Source organism: Phoca vitulina, unplaced genomic scaffold (genome assembly GCF_004348235.1).
Source record: "Phoca vitulina isolate PV1807 unplaced genomic scaffold, GSC_HSeal_1.0 scaffold44, whole genome shotgun sequence".
Taxonomy (NCBI): domain Eukaryota; kingdom Metazoa; phylum Chordata; class Mammalia; order Carnivora; family Phocidae; genus Phoca; species Phoca vitulina.
Window position 1 is genome coordinate 10,902,757 of NW_022589747.1, and position 23,591 is coordinate 10,926,347.

The window sequence follows — 23,591 nt, forward strand, 5'->3', positions numbered from 1 at the left end:
TAAGCATATACTGACACTTTCATTATAATAACCCGCCTTTTAAACAAGGATCTTGAAACCCTTTTTGACATCAGCTGAGGTTGTGGGATGAATTTCCTGTAACAGGTGGAATATAAGTAAAGCCAACACCAACCTTCTCTCCTGGAGTCTGGCAAGCTCTGCCTAGCTCTGCGCGGGCCGCCAGCCTGTGTTACTGGTGTCTCCCCTCTGGCTGAGCTCCACTGTCAGTTCATTCCCCTTGGATCTCAGCCTCAGACACCTTCTCAGGGAGCACCCCCCCCCAGGGGCTACCCATTTATGGTAGGGACTTACCCTGCTATCTGTCATATAGCGCCCTGTTCTTTTTCTTTCCAGTGCTCACCACATCGTGTGAGCTAGGTTCTCAGCTCTGTGATGGCAAGGGCTGTGATTCCTGGCTCACCACCACATGCCCAATGGCTTGTGCAGCTGCTCACGTGTATCACACTCAGTGCACGCTTGTTGAATGACTCAATGATCGAATGGAGACTCGAGCTAAGTTTGCCCAGCTGTATGCCATCTGGACTAGGAAGGAAACCTCTCCGCTGAGCTCTGTTGCACACTGTCATCCTGCGAGCCACACTTGTTGATGGGTTTGTATAAAGAAAAACCTAGAGGACCTAAGGGTCAGGCGCTTTGAATCTTTGCTCTTTCTGAAGGATGTACTGGTAAATGATTTCTAAAAGATCACGAGCAGGAAAGAGTAGCAAGTTATCTGGAATTGGCAGGTTGTTTCTTTGAAGAAATGTTTCTCCCAAGAGCTCTTTGTGAGTAATAGACTCTTGAAATAGTTCTGTGACTTTGTATACTTCAGTAGGGAAAGTATTCACAACAAGTCCCACTTTTATAGGTGAAGTAGAACAGAGACTTAAATCCCAACATCTCCAGTGTCTTCCTTAGCGAGTATGAAAAAGCTGTAACTGGTAACCTGGGGCTCAGTTGGCATAAAAAGTAAGAGGAAGAGGAAATTTGCTTTTCTTGGCATCTCCTAGACCAGACAGAAGGCCCGCCCCTTTAGATATACCATCTACTCTCCTTCCCACAATAACTCTGTGAGATGGATATCATTATTTCCAATTTACAGATGGGCAAACTGAATGAATTGACCTGGCAAAGCTACAAAGATAGTAATGGTGGAGAACTGATTTAAATCTAGGTCTGTTCTGTCTTGTATGCTTCTGGTTAATATTAAAACCCCAAAGAAGGGGCACCTGGGTGGCTCAGTCTTTAAGCGTCTGCCTTCGGCTCAGGTCATGATCCCAGGGTCCTGCGATCGAGCCCCACATCAGGCTCCTTGCTCGGTGGGGAGCCTGCTTCTCCCTCTCCCTCTGCCTTGCCGCTGCCCCCCCTGCTTGTGCTCTCTCTCTCACTATCTCTCTCTGTGTGTTAAATAAATAAAATCTTTAAAAAAAAAAAACCCAGAGAAGTGAGATGACAGTCATTGTCATAAAAAGCAGAACCATGTTCTATACATTGTGGATAGACAGATGAGGAGACAGAGATCGAGAAGGCCTACCCTTCACCTTGTCTGTAGAACTCGGGCTTCCCTCCTCAGCCATGCTGGATCCTGGAAGGGCCGTGAGAGGGCTCTTACAATAACAAAAGTATAAAAATAATCACTGGCTCTCAGCTCTCAGCCACTGGATGATGCAGCACAGAGCTCCTATGGCCTTCATTTCCCCTGCTATGTTCTCTGAGGACCCACATATTCTTTGGTGTTCATTGACATTCTTCCATGGCCACCCTAAGCTCTGTTCCACGAGTCCTTCTGGTCCCTTGCTGCAGCTTTGGGTGGGGGTGGTGCTTCTTGGTTGTCCCTCATTGTCCCTCACCACTCAGGTGAACTTCACTCTGATCTCAGAGCCCTTCCTCTGAACCCCACACTACTGAGGTCGGAGAGGTACCTCTTCGCATGAACATCATGGTTCCCAAGTACATGACCACTGCTTCTCATCTTTTCTTAAAATATCCGAACTCCTCATTGTGTTCCCAGATATGCGGTCTCTGTTTTCCCAGTTTCTTATGTAGCGAATACAGGAAGTTTTATTCACTGATATTCCTCCTAGGAATTCTTCATACCCTTTTTGGAAAAAATATACTGATGAGTTGCTGGGTGCGTGTGTAGAGGGCTAGGGAGTGAGAGCCAAAAGACAAGATGAGCTTGTACAAGACGTCCTAAACCTCTTTCTAAGGAAGATAGATCCTGTCGACTGGAGGGCCCTTGGTTTGCTGCACATTGGAGTCTCCCAAAACACCCAGTTTGGAGGGGCAGAAGCGAACTGCTCTCCCTAAGGAAAGAGAAATCAGGGAGGCTGGGCACTGAACAGGAGAAGAGCAGAGTAAATTAAAATAATGCAGTGGGACATGGCCAGAGACAGACGAAGGACAGAAATTCTAGTGGGAAATACTGGAACTAGCTGTTAGTGATGTGTTTGAGGTCACATCCTCTCCTTTACAGCCCGTTTAATGAAAAGACTCAAGATAAAACCCACAGTTTGTGTGAGTGGACTGTGTAGGGCAAAACCACGCAACCTCGAATGTTTTCGGGGGGAGACAGATCACGTCAATGAATGTAGCTACAAGTATGGGAGTGGTGGAGACCACAGCAAAATGAAGAGGACAGGGCCAAATTTACTCCCGCACCTCAAATAATATGCATCAGCAGACCACGTGTCCCACAGGTTGCTGCTTGACCTTTAAGGAAACTCAAAGAAGGGCTGAACATTGCTGCCAGGTGGATGGGAGATGATCCTGAAGGTGGTAGAGAGGACCTGGGTAGAGGGAGACTGAGGAGGTGAACAAGCATGCCACACGAATGAGCTCCTAGGGAAAGAAGTTGAGTTCTCCAGAAACAGATGCTGCTCACTCAACTGCTTTGTTTGAGATACAGAAAGAGACTTATTTTATTTGGTGGAGAAAATCCACCGAAGCTACTCAAATCATCAGTAAAATCTACCAAACTGGCCCCATGCCCACTGTGGGTGGGTTTCCTGTGGAGTGAGAACTTGTCCTGTGGGGCTCTGAACTTTGCAGAAATCCACAGGGAGGGGTTGAGGTCTTCCCAACTCGTGGGACTGGCTGGAGTCCAAGCCAATTACAGCTACATCTCCAAGGTGAAGAGGGACACAGCTGACATCTGGGTTACATTTATAACCCCAGTGCTCCAGGAAGATGGAAGAATAAATTACAGGGGTGCTGAGTGAGAGACCCTGGGAAGGGCACCTGTGTGATGCATACACCCTCGCTGGCAACCTGCCAGTCAGCGTGGGGAAGCTCACGTGGGTCCTCTCTGCTCCCCGTCAGGGAGTGTTTCCTTCCCAGGGGCACTCCTGAGACATTTGTGTGGCTGAGGATTGGCCGGCATCCCCCAACGCTTTCCCTCCATGCACCCTGGCTGGTGGGTGCAGTGCTCGCAGAACCACGATGGCAGGAAATGAGAGAGGGCAGCAGGAAACCGACATGGGCCGAGGGTTGCCCTCAGGAAGTCAAATCAGCTCAGTCTAGGAATCATTTGTCATGGCCCTGGGAGCGAATCCAGAAGAGAGCACTTTAGGAAATTAGGAGGTCAGAGGGGGGAGGGTGAGCTGCCGAGAGCATAATGAGCGGGTGACACTGGGGTCTGGAACCTTGGTTCTTGCTTGGTCTCTTTGCATGCCTCCCACCGAGATGCCCTCTTCTCCTAAGGACATCCATGAGACAGCTCTGCGAGTCAGGGCTTTCTGGCCGGGGAACGAGGGGGCTACCTTCTCTAACTGCTCTCACTCAGGGATCAGGTCAGTTAGGGGAACAAGGACAGACCTAAGAAACCTTATTTTTGTTCTGGAATCTGGTTGTTTCTCAAATGTAGGCAATATAGTATTTGAATTCCCACCATTTTTCAAGGTATTGAGAATCTCTAGGGAAGGGTGTCTTAACTAGTACCTACAAACTTCTGAGACGATCAGATAGAGACACTAATGGTCCTAGTTTCAGTGTTAAACTGTGTTCCCTTGCTGTAATTCAGAAACGTTTGGAAATGTTGGGTAGGCTAGTTATGCTATCTGTAAGTAGTCTATTTGCATGCCAGACGTGGGACGTATGGGAATTCAGAGTACTGAGGATGCCTGAGAACATGGCCGATGGAAGGCATCACCTCCCAGCAGGCAGCCCTATGATGGGCAACCGAAGCAAAGATGGTAGTCCTGCATTTACAGGAGGAGACCAGCACAAAAGAGGAAGAAAATGGCAGTCATCATGGTGGGTTTTATACAGCATATTTGTTCATTGTTTACCTGGCATGCAACTATCTCTCCTGCCTGGCCAAGAGGAATAGTGTGTCCCTTTGGACAAGGTGCTTATTCTCTGGGAGTGCAAACAGTAGGACTGACTATGTAAAATGCAGCTGTGTCCAGCCACCTCCTTGGTTGCCTAAAGAAAGTCTGTATTAGTGTGAATAACGCCTAGCTGAAAAACAGAAATAGAACTCAGCAGAGATTGGTTGAGCCCCTGGATCCCACCTTGCCTGAAGCCTACCTACACACATACAGACTTTTCAGTCAACACCTTCCTTCTCCTCTCCTTTAAATTTAACTTCAGCCAATATGAGTTGGAATTTTGTCACTTGCAGCTAGTAGTTTTTCAGCACACATGACATATCCCCTTGGAATTTCCCAGCAATTAATTGGGGGCCACCGTGAGGAGATGGAAGAACTGCAGGGGTAAGGAAGGGCAAGAATGGTAGTTGGGCACAGCACACACGACAGGGCAGAGACATGCAGGGGAGCGTGTGGGGTTTGTTCTCAGGCCCATCCTTTGTCCTGTCCGTTGCGGATCCTTCACCCCCCTCTGACTATCTCCTTCAATGTTGTTATGGGTTGCGTTGAGTCCCTCCGGAAAAAGATACGTTGCAGTTCTAACTCCCGGAATGGCGGAATGTGATCTGATTTGGAAAGGGGGTTTGTTGCAGATGTACTCAGTTAAGATGAGGTCAGACTGGCCTAGGGTGGGCTTCTAATCCTGTATGACCGATGTCCTTAGGAAGAGGAGAGACACAGGAAGCATGCCATATGACGAGGGAGGCATGAGTTGGAGTGAAGCAGCTTCAAGCCAATGAACGCAAGGGATTGACATCACCAGAAGCCAGGAATAGGCAAGGAAGGATCTTTCTCTAGAGGTTTCAGAGGGAGCAAGGCCCTGCTGAGACTTTGATTTTGGACTTCTAGCCTCCAGAGCTATAAGACAATAGATTTTTGTTGTTTTAAGCCACCCAGGTTGTGGTAGTTTGTCATGGCAGCCCTAGGAAACGAATACAAATATCTTCAAGTCTCCTACTTCATCCAATTTTTGCCAAAGAGGAAAAAAAAAATCTGTCTTATACGCTTAATCATTTTGAGGACTCACTATATTAAAATTTCCTAGGAGATTTGCATTTGAAAAGAGAACTGATGAGAGAGAGCAATAAATGAATGTATAATGGTGGAATTTTAGATATGGAGGAAGGGCAACCTCAGAGCCCAGTACATCTGTAAGTGCCTGTTTATCATTACAGGGGGGTTCCAATGTTTTCAGCGTGACTTTGGGATTTTTTGAGATGTCTTAGGAGCCACTGCAGAAAAGGGATGGGTGACAAGAGAAAGGCAGGGGGCTGGGCTCTGAGACCCCACCATCCCAATTACAAAGGGAGTAACTCTCTTTCTTTATACTTTAGAGTTCCATAGAAGATTTCATTTGAGAAAAGAGTTCTTGTGTTAAAATAGAAAGTCACAGCATTACGGCATTATTTAACTCACGCTAAGGCAAATCATTTTTTTTTTTAACTCCACTATTTTGCAAAATGTGCCCACTGATATGTTTACCACTGAGGCGGAGAGCACTTAGGCTCTGCCAGGAATCTAAGGTGAAGAAATGGGGGCACACAGGAGACATCAGCATCTTCTTTCCCTTTTGTTTTCCGCTATTCTGATGGGCATAAGAGGAAAGATTAGCTGCCTTTTCTTTGTTCTTGTCTTTTAAAAAACTGAGAATCGAGATCTTCATGATCCAAAATGTGCTCGAAGACTGTTTTAAGTAAAAGTCAAAATATCTAGTTTACTCAAGTTGTTGATTTATTGGCTGTCTTTCTTCTTTTTATTTATTTTTTTTGCCAGTGGGTGAACAGAAGAGACTATCGGGATGTATTATTTGCATTCATGTGATTGAGGCAGAAGCAGTACTTGAATACAAAAAAAAAAAAAAAAAATGTGACTGATGCTGGAGGAGTATATATGGGAAAGAGTAGCTTGCAGTTCTCTGCAGTTGCAAAAGGATGATAATAATTCTTACACATTTGTGTCCCTTTATACTTTCACATGCATTATCTCATTGCAAACCCACACACATCCTGGGAGGTTTGCGGCCTGGTTTTCCTATCATCATCCCACAGATGGACTCAGAGCCTACAGAGGCTCAAAGAATCCTCCCTGGCCTGGGCCTGAGGCCAGTTAGTGAGGGGAAGCTGGGACCACCACCCAGGTATCCTGAGACCTCTGCTCTGTATGATGAGTAAGTGGTAGTTTTTCTTTCTTTCTTTCTCTTTCTTTCTTTTTCTTTTTTTTCAAAGAGTGCTAAGGTAGAGAAAGAAATCTTAAAATAAATGGCTAAAAAGGACCTTCAGCCCTACTTTATCTCCAGCTTCTACCATAAAAGCTAAAGTCAGGGTCTCCTTCTGTCGTGTCTTTGAGCTAAGCAACAAGTCTCAGGAAACAAATAGTGAATACCACCATCAATTTCGTTAAAAAAAATTCTCCAGTTAAGCATTTGAATCTCAAAATGCTCTTCAAATCATAATAGCTAATCATTCATCCACCCACGTTCTTCTTTCAGTCAAGAAGCTCAGCGAGTCAACACAAGTGCACCCTCAGCTCCCTGCATGGCTGGTGGCTGGTGGGTGGGTTAGACTCTCCCTTACCCCAGAAGAATGGATTTTGGAATGTCACGGGGTTTTCTTTTCTTTCTTTTTCTTCATTTGTTCCCCCCCCCCCCCCCCCAAATTCCTTTTTTCAGCTACAGGTCCAGGTTGGGTACATTCAAAGGGAACAGATGAACGTTGCCGGCCCGGCTAAGGAAGGAGGGAAAATAAATTTCACTAGTGTGGGCCGCCGCAAATAAATCAGGGACAGAGACACTTTGTAGCTCAGGGGAAAGCACCACGTTGTAGTCCAGGCTCCAAAGCCGCAGGGTCTTTGTTTTTGTGTCCTTTATAAAGTGGCCCATGGGGACTGTAGGCTGTGTAGTGGGAGTTCCCACTTCCCAGATTTGGCCCCAAGGGCAGATGAGTCCGGTGGAGAGGAAAACCCTGAACTTCCAAAAGCATCCTCTGGCAAGCCAGGGAGTTTCAGGGTTGGTTTGGGGGAAATGTAAAAGGAGGAGGTGGGGGGGGGCAATGCGGGGTGTGATCCGAGAGGCCTTCAAAGAAGAAAGGGGAGCCCAAACTGGGAGCAAGAGAAAGGAGAGCCGAGGCGGGGTGGGAGGCGATGGAAGCAGACAGGACGAAGCACGGCGCGCGGGGCGCTGTGGGGTGGGGGCGGTGGGGGCGTCCGGGCGGGGCCGCGGGCGCGGGCGGGGAGCGCGGCCGTGACATCACGCCCGGGCCCCCTTCCCCTCACCGGGTGGGTGGGGCCTCGGCGCGCCGAGCGGGCGCGGGGTCAAGGAGGGGGAAGAGGAGGAGCGGGCATGAATATGTCTGAGTGAGGACCCGGGAGGGGCGGAGGAGGCGGAGGAGGCGGAGGGAGGGGAGAGGCGCGCGCGTGGCTCGGGGCGCCCGGGCTCCCTCCACCCGCCCCCCCCAGCCCAGCCCCCGACCCCGGCCTGCGGCGCGCCGCCTCCTCGCCGCCGCCGCCGCCCGCGTCGCAGCTGGGACCCGCTCCCGGCGCGGGGACCCGGCGGGCGGGGAAGCGCGGGCCCCGGCGCGGCCTGGAAGGAGCGAGAAAGCAAAAGTAAGGCGAGCAGCACTCCAAGTTTTCCCAACTTCGCCCCCTGCGGCGGCGGGCGTCCTGCTGCTCAGCGCGTCCCCACCGCGCCGGCGAGTGGCAGAAAGAAAAGGGACGGGGCGGGGGCGGGGGCGGAGGAAGAGGGAGCGCGGAGGAGAGGGGAGAGTCCGGCAACTTCTGTTAAAACTTGGGGGAGGAGGAGCGCGGGGAGGAGGAGGAGGAAGCGGAGGAGAAGAGGGAAGGAGGGAGCGCGAGGGAGGGAAGCGAGAGCCGAGGGACAACTTTTCCACCCCGTGAGTAGCGCCGGCGGCGCGGGGTCGGGGCGGGGGGCTCCTCCACCCAGCGCGGGCGGCCCTGCCGGGATGGGACCTTCTTCCAGAAAGTCGATTGGATGCCAGGAGGGGACTGCGGTGGGGGCTTGCTTTCTTTCTCTTTCCCCTCCCTCCCGCGGGTGAACCAAATCAGAACTGTCACTCAGGGCCTGTGAGTCAGAAGGGATCGGATTACACGATCCCTGAAACCGATGCCGGAGCTGCACGAGCGGGAGGGAGCGGGCAGGGGCAGCGCCACCGGCACCGGCGCGCTCGCACACTCGCCCTCGCGCACACTCGCCGCCCCGACTCGCCCTCCCCGCGCGCCCGGCGGCCGCCCGCGCCGCACCATGCCCGCGGCGGGCGCACCCCGCGCCCGGCCCGGCCGCTCGCCGTAGCCCGAGCCGCCCGCGGCCGCGCGGAGCCCGAAGCCGCCCGCCCGCGCCCCGGACGCGGGTCTATGGGAAGTTCGGGGACTTGACAGCCGCCGCCGCCGCAGGTACGTCCCGCCCGAAGTTCTTTGTTTCGCGGGCCTGGCACCCGGCAGCCCGCTCCTGCGGCCGCGCCCGCGCCTCCGGGTCGAGAGGGGGTCCCCGACGGGGGGAGCGGGAGGAAATGAAAATGGCTGTCAAAAGGCGCCCAGATTTGGAGAGCAACCCGTGCGGCGTCGGAGCGAGGCTTTCATTCGCTTCCTCCTTCTCGGAGCTCCCTTGCCAAGTGCCTGAGCCCGCGGCAAGCCGGAGACGGACCGGAGAATTTCCCATCCTGGAGGGGGACGAAGTTTGCAGCAGCGGTGACGGCACCCCGCGCCCCCGCTCCCCGCCCAGAGCCCCGGCGCCCTCCCTCGCCCGGCTGCGTGCCCCTCGGGTGGCGGGCGGGGGCGGCGGCGGGCGGCGAGGTGGGTCCGCGCCGGGAGCGCGGCTGCGGGGGCCGGCTGCGGGGGCCGCAGGCAGCCCGCGCCGCCTGGGGAGGGCGGGGGTGTGGTGTGCGGGGATGCGGAGGGGCGCGCCGCGGTCGTCGGAGAGGAAAAGTGAAAGTTGTACCATCTGTGTATGATTTGGGATTCTTTTATTTCTTTTCCTTTACAGGGACAGCGCAAAAAAAAAAAAAAAAAAAAAAAGAAAGAAAAGAAAAAAGAAAACAAAAGAAATAAAAGCGTTAGAAGTTGCAGGGAGCGAGTGCGGGGGTGCGAGTAATCGTGGCCCGTGCAATAGTCATTCAGGAGGCCGCATTTTCGCAGAGCAGAGTTGGGTATGAATCGCTCTGCAGGGGACAGTTACTTTCTGGAGTAAAGGGGGGAAATGGGCGGGAGGAAGTCGAGAGGGAGTAAATATTTACCCCAAACTTGGAGAGTTTGTGAAGCGACTTTTAAGCAGATCGCCAGATGCCGAAGCGCCTTTTAGCCTTCCCTGAACTTTGTGCTCCTGTCCCTGACTGCACCTCCCTCAGGAGATGCCGTCCCGAGAGGGGCTGGACCGGGTTTCCCTTGCTGACCCCGCGTAGAAAGAGGATTAAGGAGGCATCTCCCTCGATATCCTGCTGCCTCGATACTTCTCATTCCCTGGTGTGCAGTGCCGAATAGATTCTGGCCTTGGGTACAGCGCTTGTGGCCCTCTGCCAGTTTATATGTACATGTATTTATGTAAAACATTTTCTCCCAGCTCTTTGTCAGCTGTTCCACATTTTCCAGCTGCCATTTCGGTTTGAAATGATGGACTGTCCGCATCTCCAAGTAAAAGAGCCCTTTCGCCAGAGGTATGGAGGGCCGGCCCCTGTGCAAAGACATGGGCAGTGCCATTAGCTGGACTGGTATCATTAGTTCCCAAAAAACACCTTCTGCTCTCCTTTTCCTCTCCTCCTTCCTCTTCCCAGTTAGTCTTTCCAGAGCACTCTGCTGGAAATTCCCAATAACTAGTCCAATAACTAGGCTTTTCCCTCCAAATGTGATTTTGCACAAAATTTGGATGAGGCCTTTTTTTTTTTTTTATAGATCCCTGAAATGTGTGTCTGGTGGAACTAAATTAACTTTTAAAAAGAGTTCCAGCTTGAGTGTGTTGGGCATGGCTGGTGGGGGGGCCTCTGCCATGGCCAATTGAAATGATCTCATTTCAGTCTGTTTAAGGCAGGAACTATTCATCGTTTCCAGGTTACACTTTTTACGTTGTTTGATGTCTTAGCATATTAGAGACTGAAATCTTCAAGAATTGGCCTAGAGTATTAATTTTGAGTATTTATGTAATTGTTCTGTAATTTGAATAGGTGCCTTATTGATTGATTCCTGTAATTATTTCATTTAGGTTTTAAATTAAAAATTAATAATAGTCTGACAGTTTCTTAATTACATGTGTCAAGATTATTTTGAAGGAAGAAAATGCTATGTTTTAAAGTAGTGGAACAACCTCAAAATCTCTTCATTTTTCTAAAGCAGAACAGTATTTCAGTTGAGGGGCAATAATAAAGCTGCGGTGATTGGTCCTAACAATGTAAACTGTGTGAAGTATCTAAAGAATTTGTTTATGTTAGGAAATATTGGTCTTAATAAGGTGGTACACAAACACTTTGGCCAGTTAGACTATAGTCTGACCTAAAACAAACATGAAATAACATTTAAATTAGTTGTAACAGTGTACTTACAGAGAGAAGAGAGTTTATTTTATACTAAAAGCTATTTAGTTAGAAACTCCCTGCCTAAGGGGAGATCCTTTCAGGGTATATAATTCTTAAAGTCAGCCTCGGGAAGCTTTGGTTTAAGACGCCTGAAGGAGTCCAAAGTGAGAGGTGTCTAGTGAAATTTCACACATGCAGAAGCACTTTATGAGGTATAGATTGTGTTATTATTCATAGGCTAGTTGGTCCAACTCAGATACCTACAGTTTCCCAGTACCTTTGACATGTGTGTATTCCTTGATCGAGCCCTGAAAATAAACACACTTTTACCGTATGCCTCATTTGCAAAGGACTACAGACAGAAATGAGAAAATTCCGTACTGATGAAAAATGGCTCTGTTGAGTTATTTCATTACTTATTTAATGAAAGAGTCATTAATTTATCAATTTGATGCCTGAGCCTAAAAGTTGGACTTTCCTTTGTTTCTTGGCCCGTTTTCTTAATTACCTGTATGCTGGAAGGGTTTCAGACTTCCTCTGTGCTTAGCCTTTCTGAGGTCCTTCCCTGGATGTGAGGTATCCTGCTTTACTGAGATTTCCCCTCTCCCGCCCCCCCCCCCACTTTCTTGAGGCTAGGGTTTGGTTGGGAGCATAGGAAAGGAAACAATTTAATGATCATTGTTCCATGCACTCACTTATATGGAGACAGTAATGGACTAAGAGAAACCAGTCTTGAAGGAAAAGTGAATCACTGAGTCATGAAATCCTCAAGAAAACCTTAGCAATGGAATGTTAATGCTTTTAGACTATAGTAGATTATCTTAAAAGTCAGACTTTTCTTCTTTATGCAATTGTTGTAAATCCCCAGCTAAAGAGTTCTTTGAAGGAGGTTTTAGTTTTGCTGGCATTCATATTCCATAGTCGGTCTGACTTGTTTTGGAAGATTCAAGAAATTTTCTGCCAACTTATATCATAAGAAGCAATTACAATGCTGAAATGACTAGAGAGGAAATGTGTGTGTGTGTGTGTGTATAAGTTTAATTTGTTAAGCAAAATATTCCACTCTCATAATGACTTCAGGTTGTCGTTTCATTAAAGGCTAGTAGAAGATGCTGCCCTTCACTTCATGTCATTTTTCGAGATGAAAATGGATTTGTTCGAGTTTCAAAGCAAATAAAGGGAGACAGAATAAACAACAACAGGGCAGGGGTATTGCTGCAAACTTTTTCAAGTACTTTCAGTGTATTTTTCATCTTTACTTTTATGTGATGGGCCTGTGAAATAGAGCTGTAGACTGGCGAAGACTTTAAATGAAATTTCACACTTTGATGATTTTTTTTTTAAACTTTGATATATTGACAGCAAAAGGAGCTGCAAAGCTTTTATATAACTTGAGCAGTAACGCCAAGCAGCAGTCAAACGTCTCTATGCATTTGTGTTTAACTGCAGAAGAAAAACATGTCCATGGGTAGTAGAGGTTCTTATCAACCCCCTAATCCCAGATCCCAGCAAACCTTGAGGGCATGCCTCAGATCTTGCTGAAATCACTGTAGACTCCCACAGTTTGCAGATTAAATATGCTATGTGTTCCTGGCTCCAACAACAGTTTTATGAGCTCACTAAGCTTCCTGTTTTAAGATCCTTTTCTTAAGTTTTTAGGAGCTGCTAAAGGCAATGCTGTCTGGAGTAAGTGGTGTTGTTAATTTAGAGACACTTTGGACATTTCATTCTCTCTTTAAAAATTGCCAAAATTATTATTTGTAAATTGAAGGGCTAGTTAGGCAGGGAAGAGGGGAGGGAGCCCTTTGAAAGAAATGGGATGTTAGATGCGTGCCTAAGCGCAAAACTTCACCTGGTGTCTCAGTTGTTTTAAGGCACTTTTCCTTTGCGTAGCCCCTTAAAATTAGACTTTTTCCATTTGTAATTCTAAATGCACTATATATTTCAGTGCCACACTTCTTAGTTACTCATGACCACTTCTGTTTTTTTTTTTTTTAACGTGAAAGTGTTTTTTGTTCTGTGTTGTGTATATTTCAGCCCGACAAAATGTCCCAGAAAATCTATGGGGCTCTCTAAAGAAACTGAATGAACAAGCCATTCCATAGTTAATAAGGTGGCACTGGAACATTCCAGCCCCCCTCCTGAAAGGCAATATTGTGTTGAGCTCCACATCTGCATGTGTACTATCTACAGTTGTGTCCCCATATATCGTGCTTTTGCATTTTGCTCAAGAGTCATAATGACCAAAGAAAATACTTACATCATCGTCCAACAACATGTCATATAATTCCCAAGAGAACTCAGCCAATTTTGTGCTTAAAGGTTATTCAATGAATGAAATTGTGAAAGCCCATTTGTCAAAGTACTGCATGGTTTCTGTTAGTTTTCAAGCCCCAAATTCATTGTCTGCCCTGGCCCGGCCATTAGTCATCAGTGTATTAGCGCTGCCTTCAGGCCATGCTGCCCAGCACTTCTTCACACCATTATAGCTTTGAAAGTGTACTCTGTCGACTTGTAGAATTACTGCTCTGATTTCCGCTTGGCTGGGTTCGAGGTAAGTCCCCTACCTACCTCCTAGCTGCCTGTAATCCTTGCTTTCTTTTAAAGCTCCTTTCCAGAGATTTAGGGGAGAACTTTCTTAAGGGCCCTGTTGGCATCATACTGTGGTTTTGTTGTAGTATGCACTGTACATATAAATTGTACCTGCAGTAAATTGGATTGATTGCTGGCCTGAAACAGCTTTGGGGCTTTTCTTTTCTTTACTTTTTTTTTTTTTTTTTTTGATGGGAGGGGGCAACAGTGTGTGTGTGTGTGAGAGAGAGAGAGAAAGAGGGAGGGAGGGAGGGACTGAGAAAGGAGTATGTTTTAAATATAAGCATTTGATTGTATACATTTGAGTAATTTTTATGCCACAAAATTAAATAATGGGAGACAAATGTAACTTTATTTAAATCTGTCTGTTGGAATACCTTCAGAATGCAGTGTGATCTCTTACTTGCTTATTCTCATTTGCACATTTTTAGCTTTAGCCACTTTGACTTTTTTGAAGACTGTGTAAAATACCTAACAATATTCCAGGGTGCCTTACATTATAAACTATTGGTTTTTACAACAAGGGACGGACCGCATAATGCTCCCAACTTGGATGCAAGGTAACTTTCAAAGTGCAGTAATGAAGGCATGAGACAGTTAAACCGTATTATTGATTTCATTTTGTGGTATTTTTAAAAAGAATAACTCAGTCTCAAGAGAGTTACCTGTGTGTAGAGAAACCTCAGCCAGCCTCCTAAGAATGAAGCCTTAATGAACTCAGATGAATGGAAACCTGAATGGAGTGGCCAGAAGTGTGGACCAGGTCATGCACCTCAGAACAGCATCTGCTGTTTGAACTGCGGATGTTCAAATGGAATTCCATACCCAAGCATTTCACTGGGAGGGTGTGCGGTTTGGGGTAGTTTGCACTGACAGTTTTGTACGTGATGGAGGGTGTGCGGGGCAGGTGTGAACGATAAGCTGAAGAATTCTGCGAATAAGCAAAGTTCATAGGCTCAGTGGACGAGGGGGTGATTTGTACTGAATAAGACTTGATTAAACATCCTTAAATTTTCGAAAATTTGCTTTTTTAAAAAAAATTTATTTATGTATTAGAGAGAGAGAGAGCACAAGCAGGGGGAGTGGCAGGCAGAGGGAGAGGGAGAAGCAGGCTCTCCACTGAGCAGGGAGCCCGACGTGGGGCTCGATCCCAGGACCCTGGGATCATGACCTGAGCCGAAGGCAGTTGCTTAACCAACTGAGCCTCCCAGGCGCCCCCGAAAATTTGCTTTTAAAATTGCAATTAAGATTCAGGAGTCACAATTTTAAAATTGGGAGGATAAAATATGCTGAACATATCACACACACACAAAAATACATTAAGTACATTTGGGATATCTCTAGCTGGTTTTTGACACCCAACAGGTATTACTGGTCTAGGATTTGTGATGGTTTCATAGGCCATGTCCTCTGTCCCCTTAAGCTTGATTGTAAAGACACACATGATTTTAGGAACCAAAAGTTATGTCAGTCCTATAAGAATAATTTTTAAATTTAGGATTTTTTTTCTTCTAAAAATGTGTGAAAATTTTTAATTCCCGTAAACCTCAGTGAAGTGAGACAAGGAACACCTTCGATCAGACATGTTTTTGTGATATATATGGGTTTCAGGGAAATACAGTTTTCATGAGCTTAGCTGATCTATGGACTGATAACTGACTTACAGATCTCATTTTCTGTCTGAGGATTGTCTGTCTCCAGCAAACCCACAGAAAATGGGGGTGCCAGCTTGCTCCGCATTATTGCTCATTTGTTAATGGCACCTGCTATGCAGGGTGCTTCCTGCAGATCCTAACCAAAGTACAATGGACGCTGTTTTACAGTTTCCCAAAACTCAGAATTGGTAACAGGTATTAAATAATGACCTTATACTCCGCTGGAATATTTCTCCTAAAATACTACTGACAGCAGACAGAGAGCAGCTGATGCTCTTTTGTTTTAAATAGAGATGGCAGAAAAGTAAAATGGGTGCACAAGATGTCATTTGCGATTTTACCTGTAATAGCAGTGATTACTTTGTGTCCAAAAAGCTTTTCAGTGGTTGAAGGTAAATATGTGGATTTCTTAAAAGTTTAGATGTCACTAATTTACTAAAGCCAAAATCACTTAATCCATGGTCAGGCAGTTATTTCCCCTTAGAGTAATTCCATTCCTTTTAGAGTAATTCCATTTTGGGACGTCTATCATGAATACTGCTTATCTGAGACGAGAAGCCTCCAAAATATAGGAAAGAAAGATCGAAAACAATAGGCAGCAGATTTGGGGAACCGTCTAGGCTACCAAAGACCACTTATGGCAACTTGAACAGCTTTCTTGTCTGCAGGCAACGCTTTAGGTTTTCCGAATTAAGGAAAAGTCAAATCCTATGGAAAGGTAAAATAATTGTACATTTAAAAATACTATAGTTAAAGATTCATGAAGATTTCATTAAGAACTTGTGAAGTAGAGCTGCTTTTCTTGCAGAAAAGGAAAGCAGTGCAGACAGGGAAGGGTGAGAAGGGGAAAGGAAACTGTTGGCTGGTCACAGGTTCTGCATATGTAATGGGTTTGAAGTTCAGAAAGATAGTTGGAGCCCAAGGAAATTCAACCACATTACAAACCTGTAAGAGGTTTTCTATAATGCGTGGTTACATGAAATCCACTGAAACATTTTAAATTCCCTAAATTTTGCTCATTGAAACTCAGACCATTTTGTACTTCCAAAATCGTTCTAAAGTTAAAATCAGCATTAGTTTGTGCTTCTTGATTTTTTTCCCCCTTCTTCCTAAAGGATTCATTTTCATTGGAAATGGAGTTTTAATGCTACAGGAAGGTATAACTATTTAATAGAAGTTTTACCTAAACAGTTGCTCCAAGAGTAGCATCTTGAAGTAGCAGCTAATCTGCTAGTAATAAAAGGTGAGAAAAATGTCACTCCTCAGTGATACAGGGGAGACCCCTCAGAAATCCTTACACAGGCTGCTTCCTTCTGGCTTTTTAAAACATGAGCCCATTAGGGAGATCATTCAGCTTATAAATATACAGGCAGGTGTAAGTAAATGTAATTTCTCTGGAGGAAAGCCTTATTCCACTTGAGCAATAGTTCTCTAAGCTGCACAGAATAATTTCTCACTTAAGGCCTAATCATGGTGCTGTTAAAAGCCCTGCTCGGCCTACTGGAATGCCTTTTCTCTGATCCCTCATTGGCAGGAGCTATTTTAACCTATCAGAAACGCATTGGGTTCCCACATCAAGCTTTTAACTTAGTTTTTTACATCTTTAAATGCATTAAGACAAAAATGAAAGAGAATTATTGCCCAGGTTCAGGCAACTTAAAAATAAACCAACTGGATTAGGGAAATAAATTAAGTAGTCTGCTGTTCACAAAGGATGCATTATCAGTTTATAACTACTGTTTCATTTCACCTTAGATTAGAAAGTCGCAGACAGTTCAAACATTTTACATGTTGGTTTTAGCACTGGTGCTGTCTTCAAAAAAATTTTAACTGTTTAAGTGATGAAGAAATCCTGCTTGGATGTGGATCCCAGGTTTCACTGCAGAGACCTGCACTGGGAAAGGCTGATTTTTGCACATGTTCCCAGAATTGTGATTTTCCATCCTCCCTATTTACTACCCAAAGCCTCACTGTTGAGGTTGAACTTTGGAACTCCCCTGAGCGCCTCCCTCCCTGAGACACAAGGAGATGTGTCCAACCCTTAACCATGCACAACACCTGAATCTACTTAGGGCAGCTGGTGGAGAAACAACATTTGGGGGCCAGGTTAATGGACGGTGAGTTAGAAGTTTTGTGAGTGAAGCCCACACCCCTTGGTTTGTGAAGACCTCCAGTGTTCCCCAATGTTTTATGACAGCGAGACACACAGGGTGTTGCATTGCGAAGTACCTGGAAAGTTGCACCTCCCCGGATCCAGCTGGGAAAACAGCTGTGTGAATGAGAGCAGGGCTACCTCGGACAACCGTCTGCTGGAAATGCTGCCGGGCCTGTTGCAGAGAGTTTCCCAGTGCCCGTGACTATGCCCAAGGAGCAGGGTAGCCAGTGCGAAAAAAGTGATAAGGGGCGCTTCTTTCCCTGCAGAGGCCCTGCCGGTTGCGACCGTTCAGCCTCGCCGTTCCGGGAAGCCCGCCTCAGGAATGCGGTTCGCAGCGGGGCTGCCGGCGTCCCCGCGGCCCCCGACACCCTGCGACAGCCCTGGCGGCTTCTGGGAGCCGGGCCCGTGCCGGGGCGCGGGGCGCGCGGGGCGGGGAGCTGCGGGCCGCCGGGGGAAGCGGGGCGGCCGCGGCGGCCGGCCGGGGAGCGGGGCCGGGGGCCCGGAGCGCCGCGCGCCCGCCCGCCGAGAGCCGCAGGCCCGCCGGGGCGGCGCGGGGAAGCGGGACCGGAGTGAGGACTGGCCGCCTGGCTGGAACCGTGCGCGGGGCCGCACGCGGGCCAGCGGGCGTGGGGGCGCAGGCCGAGCCCGGGAGCTCTCCCGAAATGACCCGGCCCACAGCCTGGAGAACTATTATAATAAGAACGGGGACTCCTCTTTGCCGTGATGAAGTTCCTGGGGTTTGGTTCGGTTTTTTTCACGGCAGCTCTAAAGACAGGGCCACTGGAGGCTTTCTGTGCGAAAGTGCCGTTTCAAATGTAGGTCCCCCCAGGAATTGCCCAGTGTGGTCTGTTGGCGTCTTTCTTGAACTGACTTTCAAATGGAGCCGTGCACTAACCCCACCGTCACCTGGTCAGGGCCTCCAGCAAGCTTTAGATGCTTTCTCCTGTAGTAGGAGGTTGATGCAAGTTCAGATTTCTAATTCAGAGAGGAAAGACCCACCTGCAGGCAGGTTGCTAGTGGGCGAAGGATTAGGTTTAAAATAGGGTCTGGAATTAATTGTGCCCTGGGTTTAGGCCTCCGGGAAATTACAAAAGGTTCAAGGGACGGTTGAATGGGGAAAAGCCAGGACTGCTTTCAGGAAGGAATTTTTATCCCTTCATTTACCTATGCAACTTCAAGCTCTAGCAGGTCTGCACTATCAGAGATTTCCTTGGTTGTTTTTTGTTTTGTTTTGTTTTTTCATCTATTCAAGCTGCTGGGACTTCCAACATCAGCTACAAAAATTTTTTTTCTCTTTTTTCTTTTCCCCATAAGCATAAAAAGTCAAGGGGCATGCCAGCAAATCTTGCACGTAATGTTGCATGTGGTGGAAGGAGCTGAGGAACAGTGTGGAGTTCTGAGAGGAGGAAACGTGGTGGGGGCGGGGTGGGGAAAGTCACCTTTCATTCCCGTCTAAAAACCAGTGGCATGTTTTCCTCAGAGAAAAATCTTTGAAGTGAAGCAGAACTGAAAAAGTTTTCCTTGCAACTTATGTTCTAAATAAATTATACTTTATTATTTAAGAAATCCCAGGTTTTAAAAATAGTACTGTGGGCCACTGCTTCAGTTAGGTAGGCTTGAAGATTCCACAAGGAATTTTTACTGGACACTTCTGAACCTCACGCCTTCAAATATCAAATCAGGACTGAGTTTCCAAACTGGGCTTAATGTTCTATGAAAAAAAAAAAAAAGAAAAACCAACCTGCCCCTACTGCTAGAAGCAGACCCTCTTCTGCTAACTCTTCATGCATAGTTTTGATGAGGTGTGAGAGCCTAGAATGTTAAAACTTTCCCCTTTGTAACTGACAGGGACAAAGTTGTGTTTTTATCAGTAAAATAAGCTGATATAATTTATAGGGATATACAGGAAGCAGATGTCTACCTTGGCAAGTTGCCATTTTTATAGCCCTGTTCCAAGCATAAACCACACTTTTAAATAATTAGTTACTAACTAATGAGATCCAAAAATAAGTTGTCAAAATAGAAGAAGGGGGTAGATTCTTGAGTGACCAAGGGCCCATTTTTTTAAAAAAATCCATTTCGAACAGGGAGAGGGGGTAGGAATTGGTATTCTCTAAGACCATTAATTAGTGCAATTTCAGTCAGTGCCTGGGGCTTTACCTCTTCTCACGTGAACCTCTCTCTCTGGTGATGAGTATTTGGAGGGTTTATTGCTTTGTTAAAACAAAGTCCTTTGCTTGGGGGAAAAACCAACAACTCCACAAAACCCAAGTTTGTCAAGGAACTTTGGTGACTTGTCACCTCACTACTGTTAATTAGCTCCCTCTACTAACGGACAGACTTACTTCTTAGCCGGGAAGGAATCCTATCCCTTCATTTTTTTTTTTTTTTTTTTTCCTGGTCCCTTGGCTTGTTTCCATGTGCAGTTTTAACTTAGCAAACTCCATCCAAATTCGACCAATAAAACCGTATGTGGGTTTTGAGGGGAACAATTATAGTAAATGCCTGTTTATCCAAAATGGTTGTGAATGGAGTGTTTTGATGAAATATTCCTGTTGAAAACGTTAGTTTTTGTATAATTCGTCAGTTTTCGAAGAAACACTGGATATAAAAGAAAAGATATGTAGCGGAATCAATGGTGATTAAGATTGAAGACACTGCAGGATTGTCCGGGTCACCAGGTCATCTCAGGATCGTTTATTTACTCGGTAAACATTCTTATGGGTATGAAGTGCTAGGAAGATAGCCATGGTGCTTGTCTTCATGGAGCTTAGGATCTGGAGGGGAAGCTGGCCATGAAGCCATTCAGGAAAGGTTCTGGAAGATGACTTCATTATTGTGATGGGCGTTGGGAAAGGCTCATGGCAGGCTGTTGAAATTCAGTAGTCTGGGCTGCCACCCATTCATTTCTTCATCCAGTTGGCAAAAACTTCAACGGGTACCTGTTGCACTGGGCACATAGCAGTGAACAGAAGTGTGTGGAACAGTTGTCTGCAAGCTTTGCTGAGCCTAATGCTTACCAGTGCTGGCTAAAGTTTCCAGGGGCTACCTCCGAGACATCAGGGATTGGACCTGGGAATTCGAATGTCTTGGAAGCAGTGTAGCAAGGCTGATCCAGGTGGCTCTTGTCCGACCTTGGGAATCAGTGCTCTGGATTGGGTTAAACTCTCCTTGTGGCATACTTTAAAGATGATATTGACATCAGTTTTGGGGGGAGCATACAGGTTCTCGATCTGTATTCATGGAAGAGCTTGGAGGGCCCGTGATCCCTTGGAAATCAAATGTACACTCTTTGGTGTGTGTTGAAGGGTGTTTTTCTGGGGAGAGGATCCGTAACTTTTAACATCTTAAAGAGGACTGTACCCACCTTCCCCCAAGGTTAAGTCCCAAATCCCAAGGTGTGATTCCATCATGTGACAGATGAGAGATCTGAAACGTGGGGTAACTCCAGGGGGCGCCATGCAGGTAGCAGCCTCTAAAGAGGCTCTGGCCTCTGGACCAGCGCCTGGCCTCAGCCCAGTGAAAGGAGGATCAGCAGCTCCTTTACTGTGGTACTTTGTTAGCGCTCTTTGACAGATGTTTCAGAATTTGGAGTGGATCTCACAATTGATATGCAAATTTAACTCAGTGCTGCTTTTTTTCTTTTTTTATTCTAGAAAAGCTGTTCTTAAGTAACTTGTGTGTTTTACAATGAATGACAGTGGATAATCAAGGCAAAGAAATGGGGGTTAGCAGAAGAGGTGGTGCTACTGTGCCCTGCAGCCTCTGGATCTTAAGCTTTTCTAGTCACTTGAATTCCAGACCAAGGGGAGAATTTCTCATACAATAAAGACAGACTTTTCAATTCCCTTGCAAATTTGAGTTAAGGATGACTAAAAAGATTTCATCTGGTATTTTAACCCTTTTAGTCGGTTAAGCAGTTGCTTATTTTATTTCACTAATCGTCGTTTGGATTGAACATGGTGGCGTCTGCTAATGCCCACCATGAGTGTTGCAATCTAGACAGCTTGAGGGAAACTTGCTGGAGAGGACACTTTTCATCTTGCAGTCTTTGTAGGTGCAACTCATGACTGCAAAAACAAACAAACAAAACAAAACAAAAAGACAACAAAAACAAGAACCAAAGAGAGGAGTCAGGGCACTTGCCTGTAGCTGGGTTTTCGTATTTCTTAAGCGGTCCCAGTCTTTGCTCTCAGCAATCTTTTGACTTTTCCTGTGGGATCCAGAGCATGTTGTTCTGTTGCCTTTGTTGGTTTTAATAATGTAGCACAAATGAATTGAAACGTTCTCATGTCTTAAGAAAGCCTAAAGAGTATGGTTTACCTCGGTGAATTAGGATGAAGGGGCATTTTGCAGTTCAGATATATCAGGTCAGCAGACATCACGAGCTTCTTGGCCCACATCACGCTCTGCTTCCAAACGTGGAGCTGGGCTTGGGCTTGAGAAATGGCCATGCTCTTTGAAACACCTAATTAATACTTAAAAACCTTCCCCTTTTGGAAAGTTGTCGCAATGCCCCTCCCTATAAATTTGGCCTCCTGAAGAGACACTTGTAGATGTGGCTTACAAAAGTAATGCGACCCTTGGGTTTCACACCATAAACACAGCTGAAAATTGAGATCTTCAGACCACTTTATAACAAATGCCCAGTAGGAATTTGGGAAAAGTCTCACATTATGGATACTTCCCTGCCTTCTCCTTTTGCATGTGTCGGACAGAACTTGACTGGCTTGTTATTACGACTTGGAGGTATTTTTGCAAGAAAACTTGTGGGCAAGGGTCTTCCAGATTTCGAACTCCTTAAATAAAGCTCTAGACCCCTCCTCAGGCCACAGGTGAAGTGGGCTTTTAAGTGAGATTTTTTTTTTTTTTTTGGCCCACCCTTCCTGGAAGTTGATGGCGCTATTGTTTTGTTTTAGGCATTCCTGGGAGCAGAGAGCTGAAGTAATGAGAAGGCATCATGGAGGCCCAGTCCCACAGCTCCACAACCACTGAGAAGAAGAAAGTGGAGAATTCCATAGTGAAATGCTCCTCGCGAGATGTCAGTGAGAAAGCCGTGGCCTCCAGCACCACTTCCAATGGTGAGCAGCTGTGGGCATTACCAGCATCCGAGCCTAGAGTCATTTCTGTGTTCTGTGCCTTCCTTGTCCATTGAACATTTGCACCTGGACCAGGGTTTGTTCCTTTAGAGGCTAAAGAAAGCAAAAGGGGGGTGCGGGACGGGCAGGTTTTAGTGAGCTCTATTTTGGCACCAAAACTACATGTTTTCTTCCAGATTTTCTAATTTGAGATGTAAATGTGATAGGTTATTTATTATAGGAAGTTCCTGTTGTGGCATTTTGGAAATCATCTTGATTAGTCTGGCAGGAGTTCAAAATACTTTGCATTTCACATGGAAAGTCTACACCAGTTGGAATAATTAGTTATTAGTTATTACAAAAGACACAAAAGTTGCCTTGTCAAGATTTGGTGAGAGGATCCCTGCCTCCCCCACCAACTCTGTGCAGTTCATTCGAAAGGATTTTAAAAGTTGTTAATGGTTGGACCTCAAGGTAACACTGGTATGTGAGACACAGGTTTGGCTGTTGGCTTATAAAAATGGACTGAATTGTGTTCACAGATAACACCTAGCTGCTGTTTCTGGGTGCTATATATATATATTTTTTAATATTTTAAGCACAGTGTTGAGACGCATTTCAATTCAAACAGGGAGCATTGCAAACAAATTCCAGAGCCCCCCTCTGGAAAAAACCAGACTGAACAGGTTAATGGTGACCACTTCCTTTTCCCTCTTTTCTACTGTCCTAGGCCAGTAGGTGCCTTTGCTTTTTGTAGATTTCATAGCCTCCCCAGCCTCCCCCCACCACCCTCCACTTTTCCATGTGCCCTTGAGAAGAATGAGCTGGTCTTTTCTCCAACCTTCAGGGCACTGCACATCTGGGCACCCTGATTTGCATGAGCCAACCTGTTCCCTCCCTCCCTATGGGCTTTTATTTATTCCAGGAAAGACTTTACTAGGTTGACTTATATTTTTTTTTTTTTTTTTTTTTTTTTTGCATACAACTGGAGAGTCAGAATCTACTTTGGAAGGTAACTGCACCTTCCTTTCCTGACTGTGGCCTTGTCCAAGCTGACACGAGGAGCCTGGCCCCTGTTCCCCGTGCCCATCCCTGTCCAAGGCTCCCGTTCCTGGATGTCACCAGTGTGCGTTGCTGGCTTGGCTGGGCCACGGGAGGGGCTGGTGTTAAATCTGCTAATGAGTCCAGTTTTGAATTGATCCTCAGAGACATATATTTATGTCTGAGTT

General features: G+C 46.5%; 1 protein-coding gene across 2 annotated transcripts in view; it reads left to right on the plus strand.

Moving 5' to 3' along the window:
• The first annotated feature begins 8,188 nt into the window (after nucleotides 1–8,188).
• Nucleotides 8,189–23,591, plus strand: part of GLI3 (GLI family zinc finger 3) — a 269,157-nt gene continuing 253,754 nt past the window's right edge. For both annotated transcript variants that reach the window (XM_032430575.1, XM_032430577.1), the window contains exons 1-2: nucleotides 8,189–8,257; nucleotides 22,204–22,365. In XM_032430575.1, coding sequence (XP_032286466.1) covers nucleotides 22,245–22,365 — 121 coding nt within the window. In that variant the 5' untranslated portion in view covers nucleotides 8,189–8,257; nucleotides 22,204–22,244. The remainder of the gene's footprint in view (nucleotides 8,258–22,203; nucleotides 22,366–23,591) is intronic.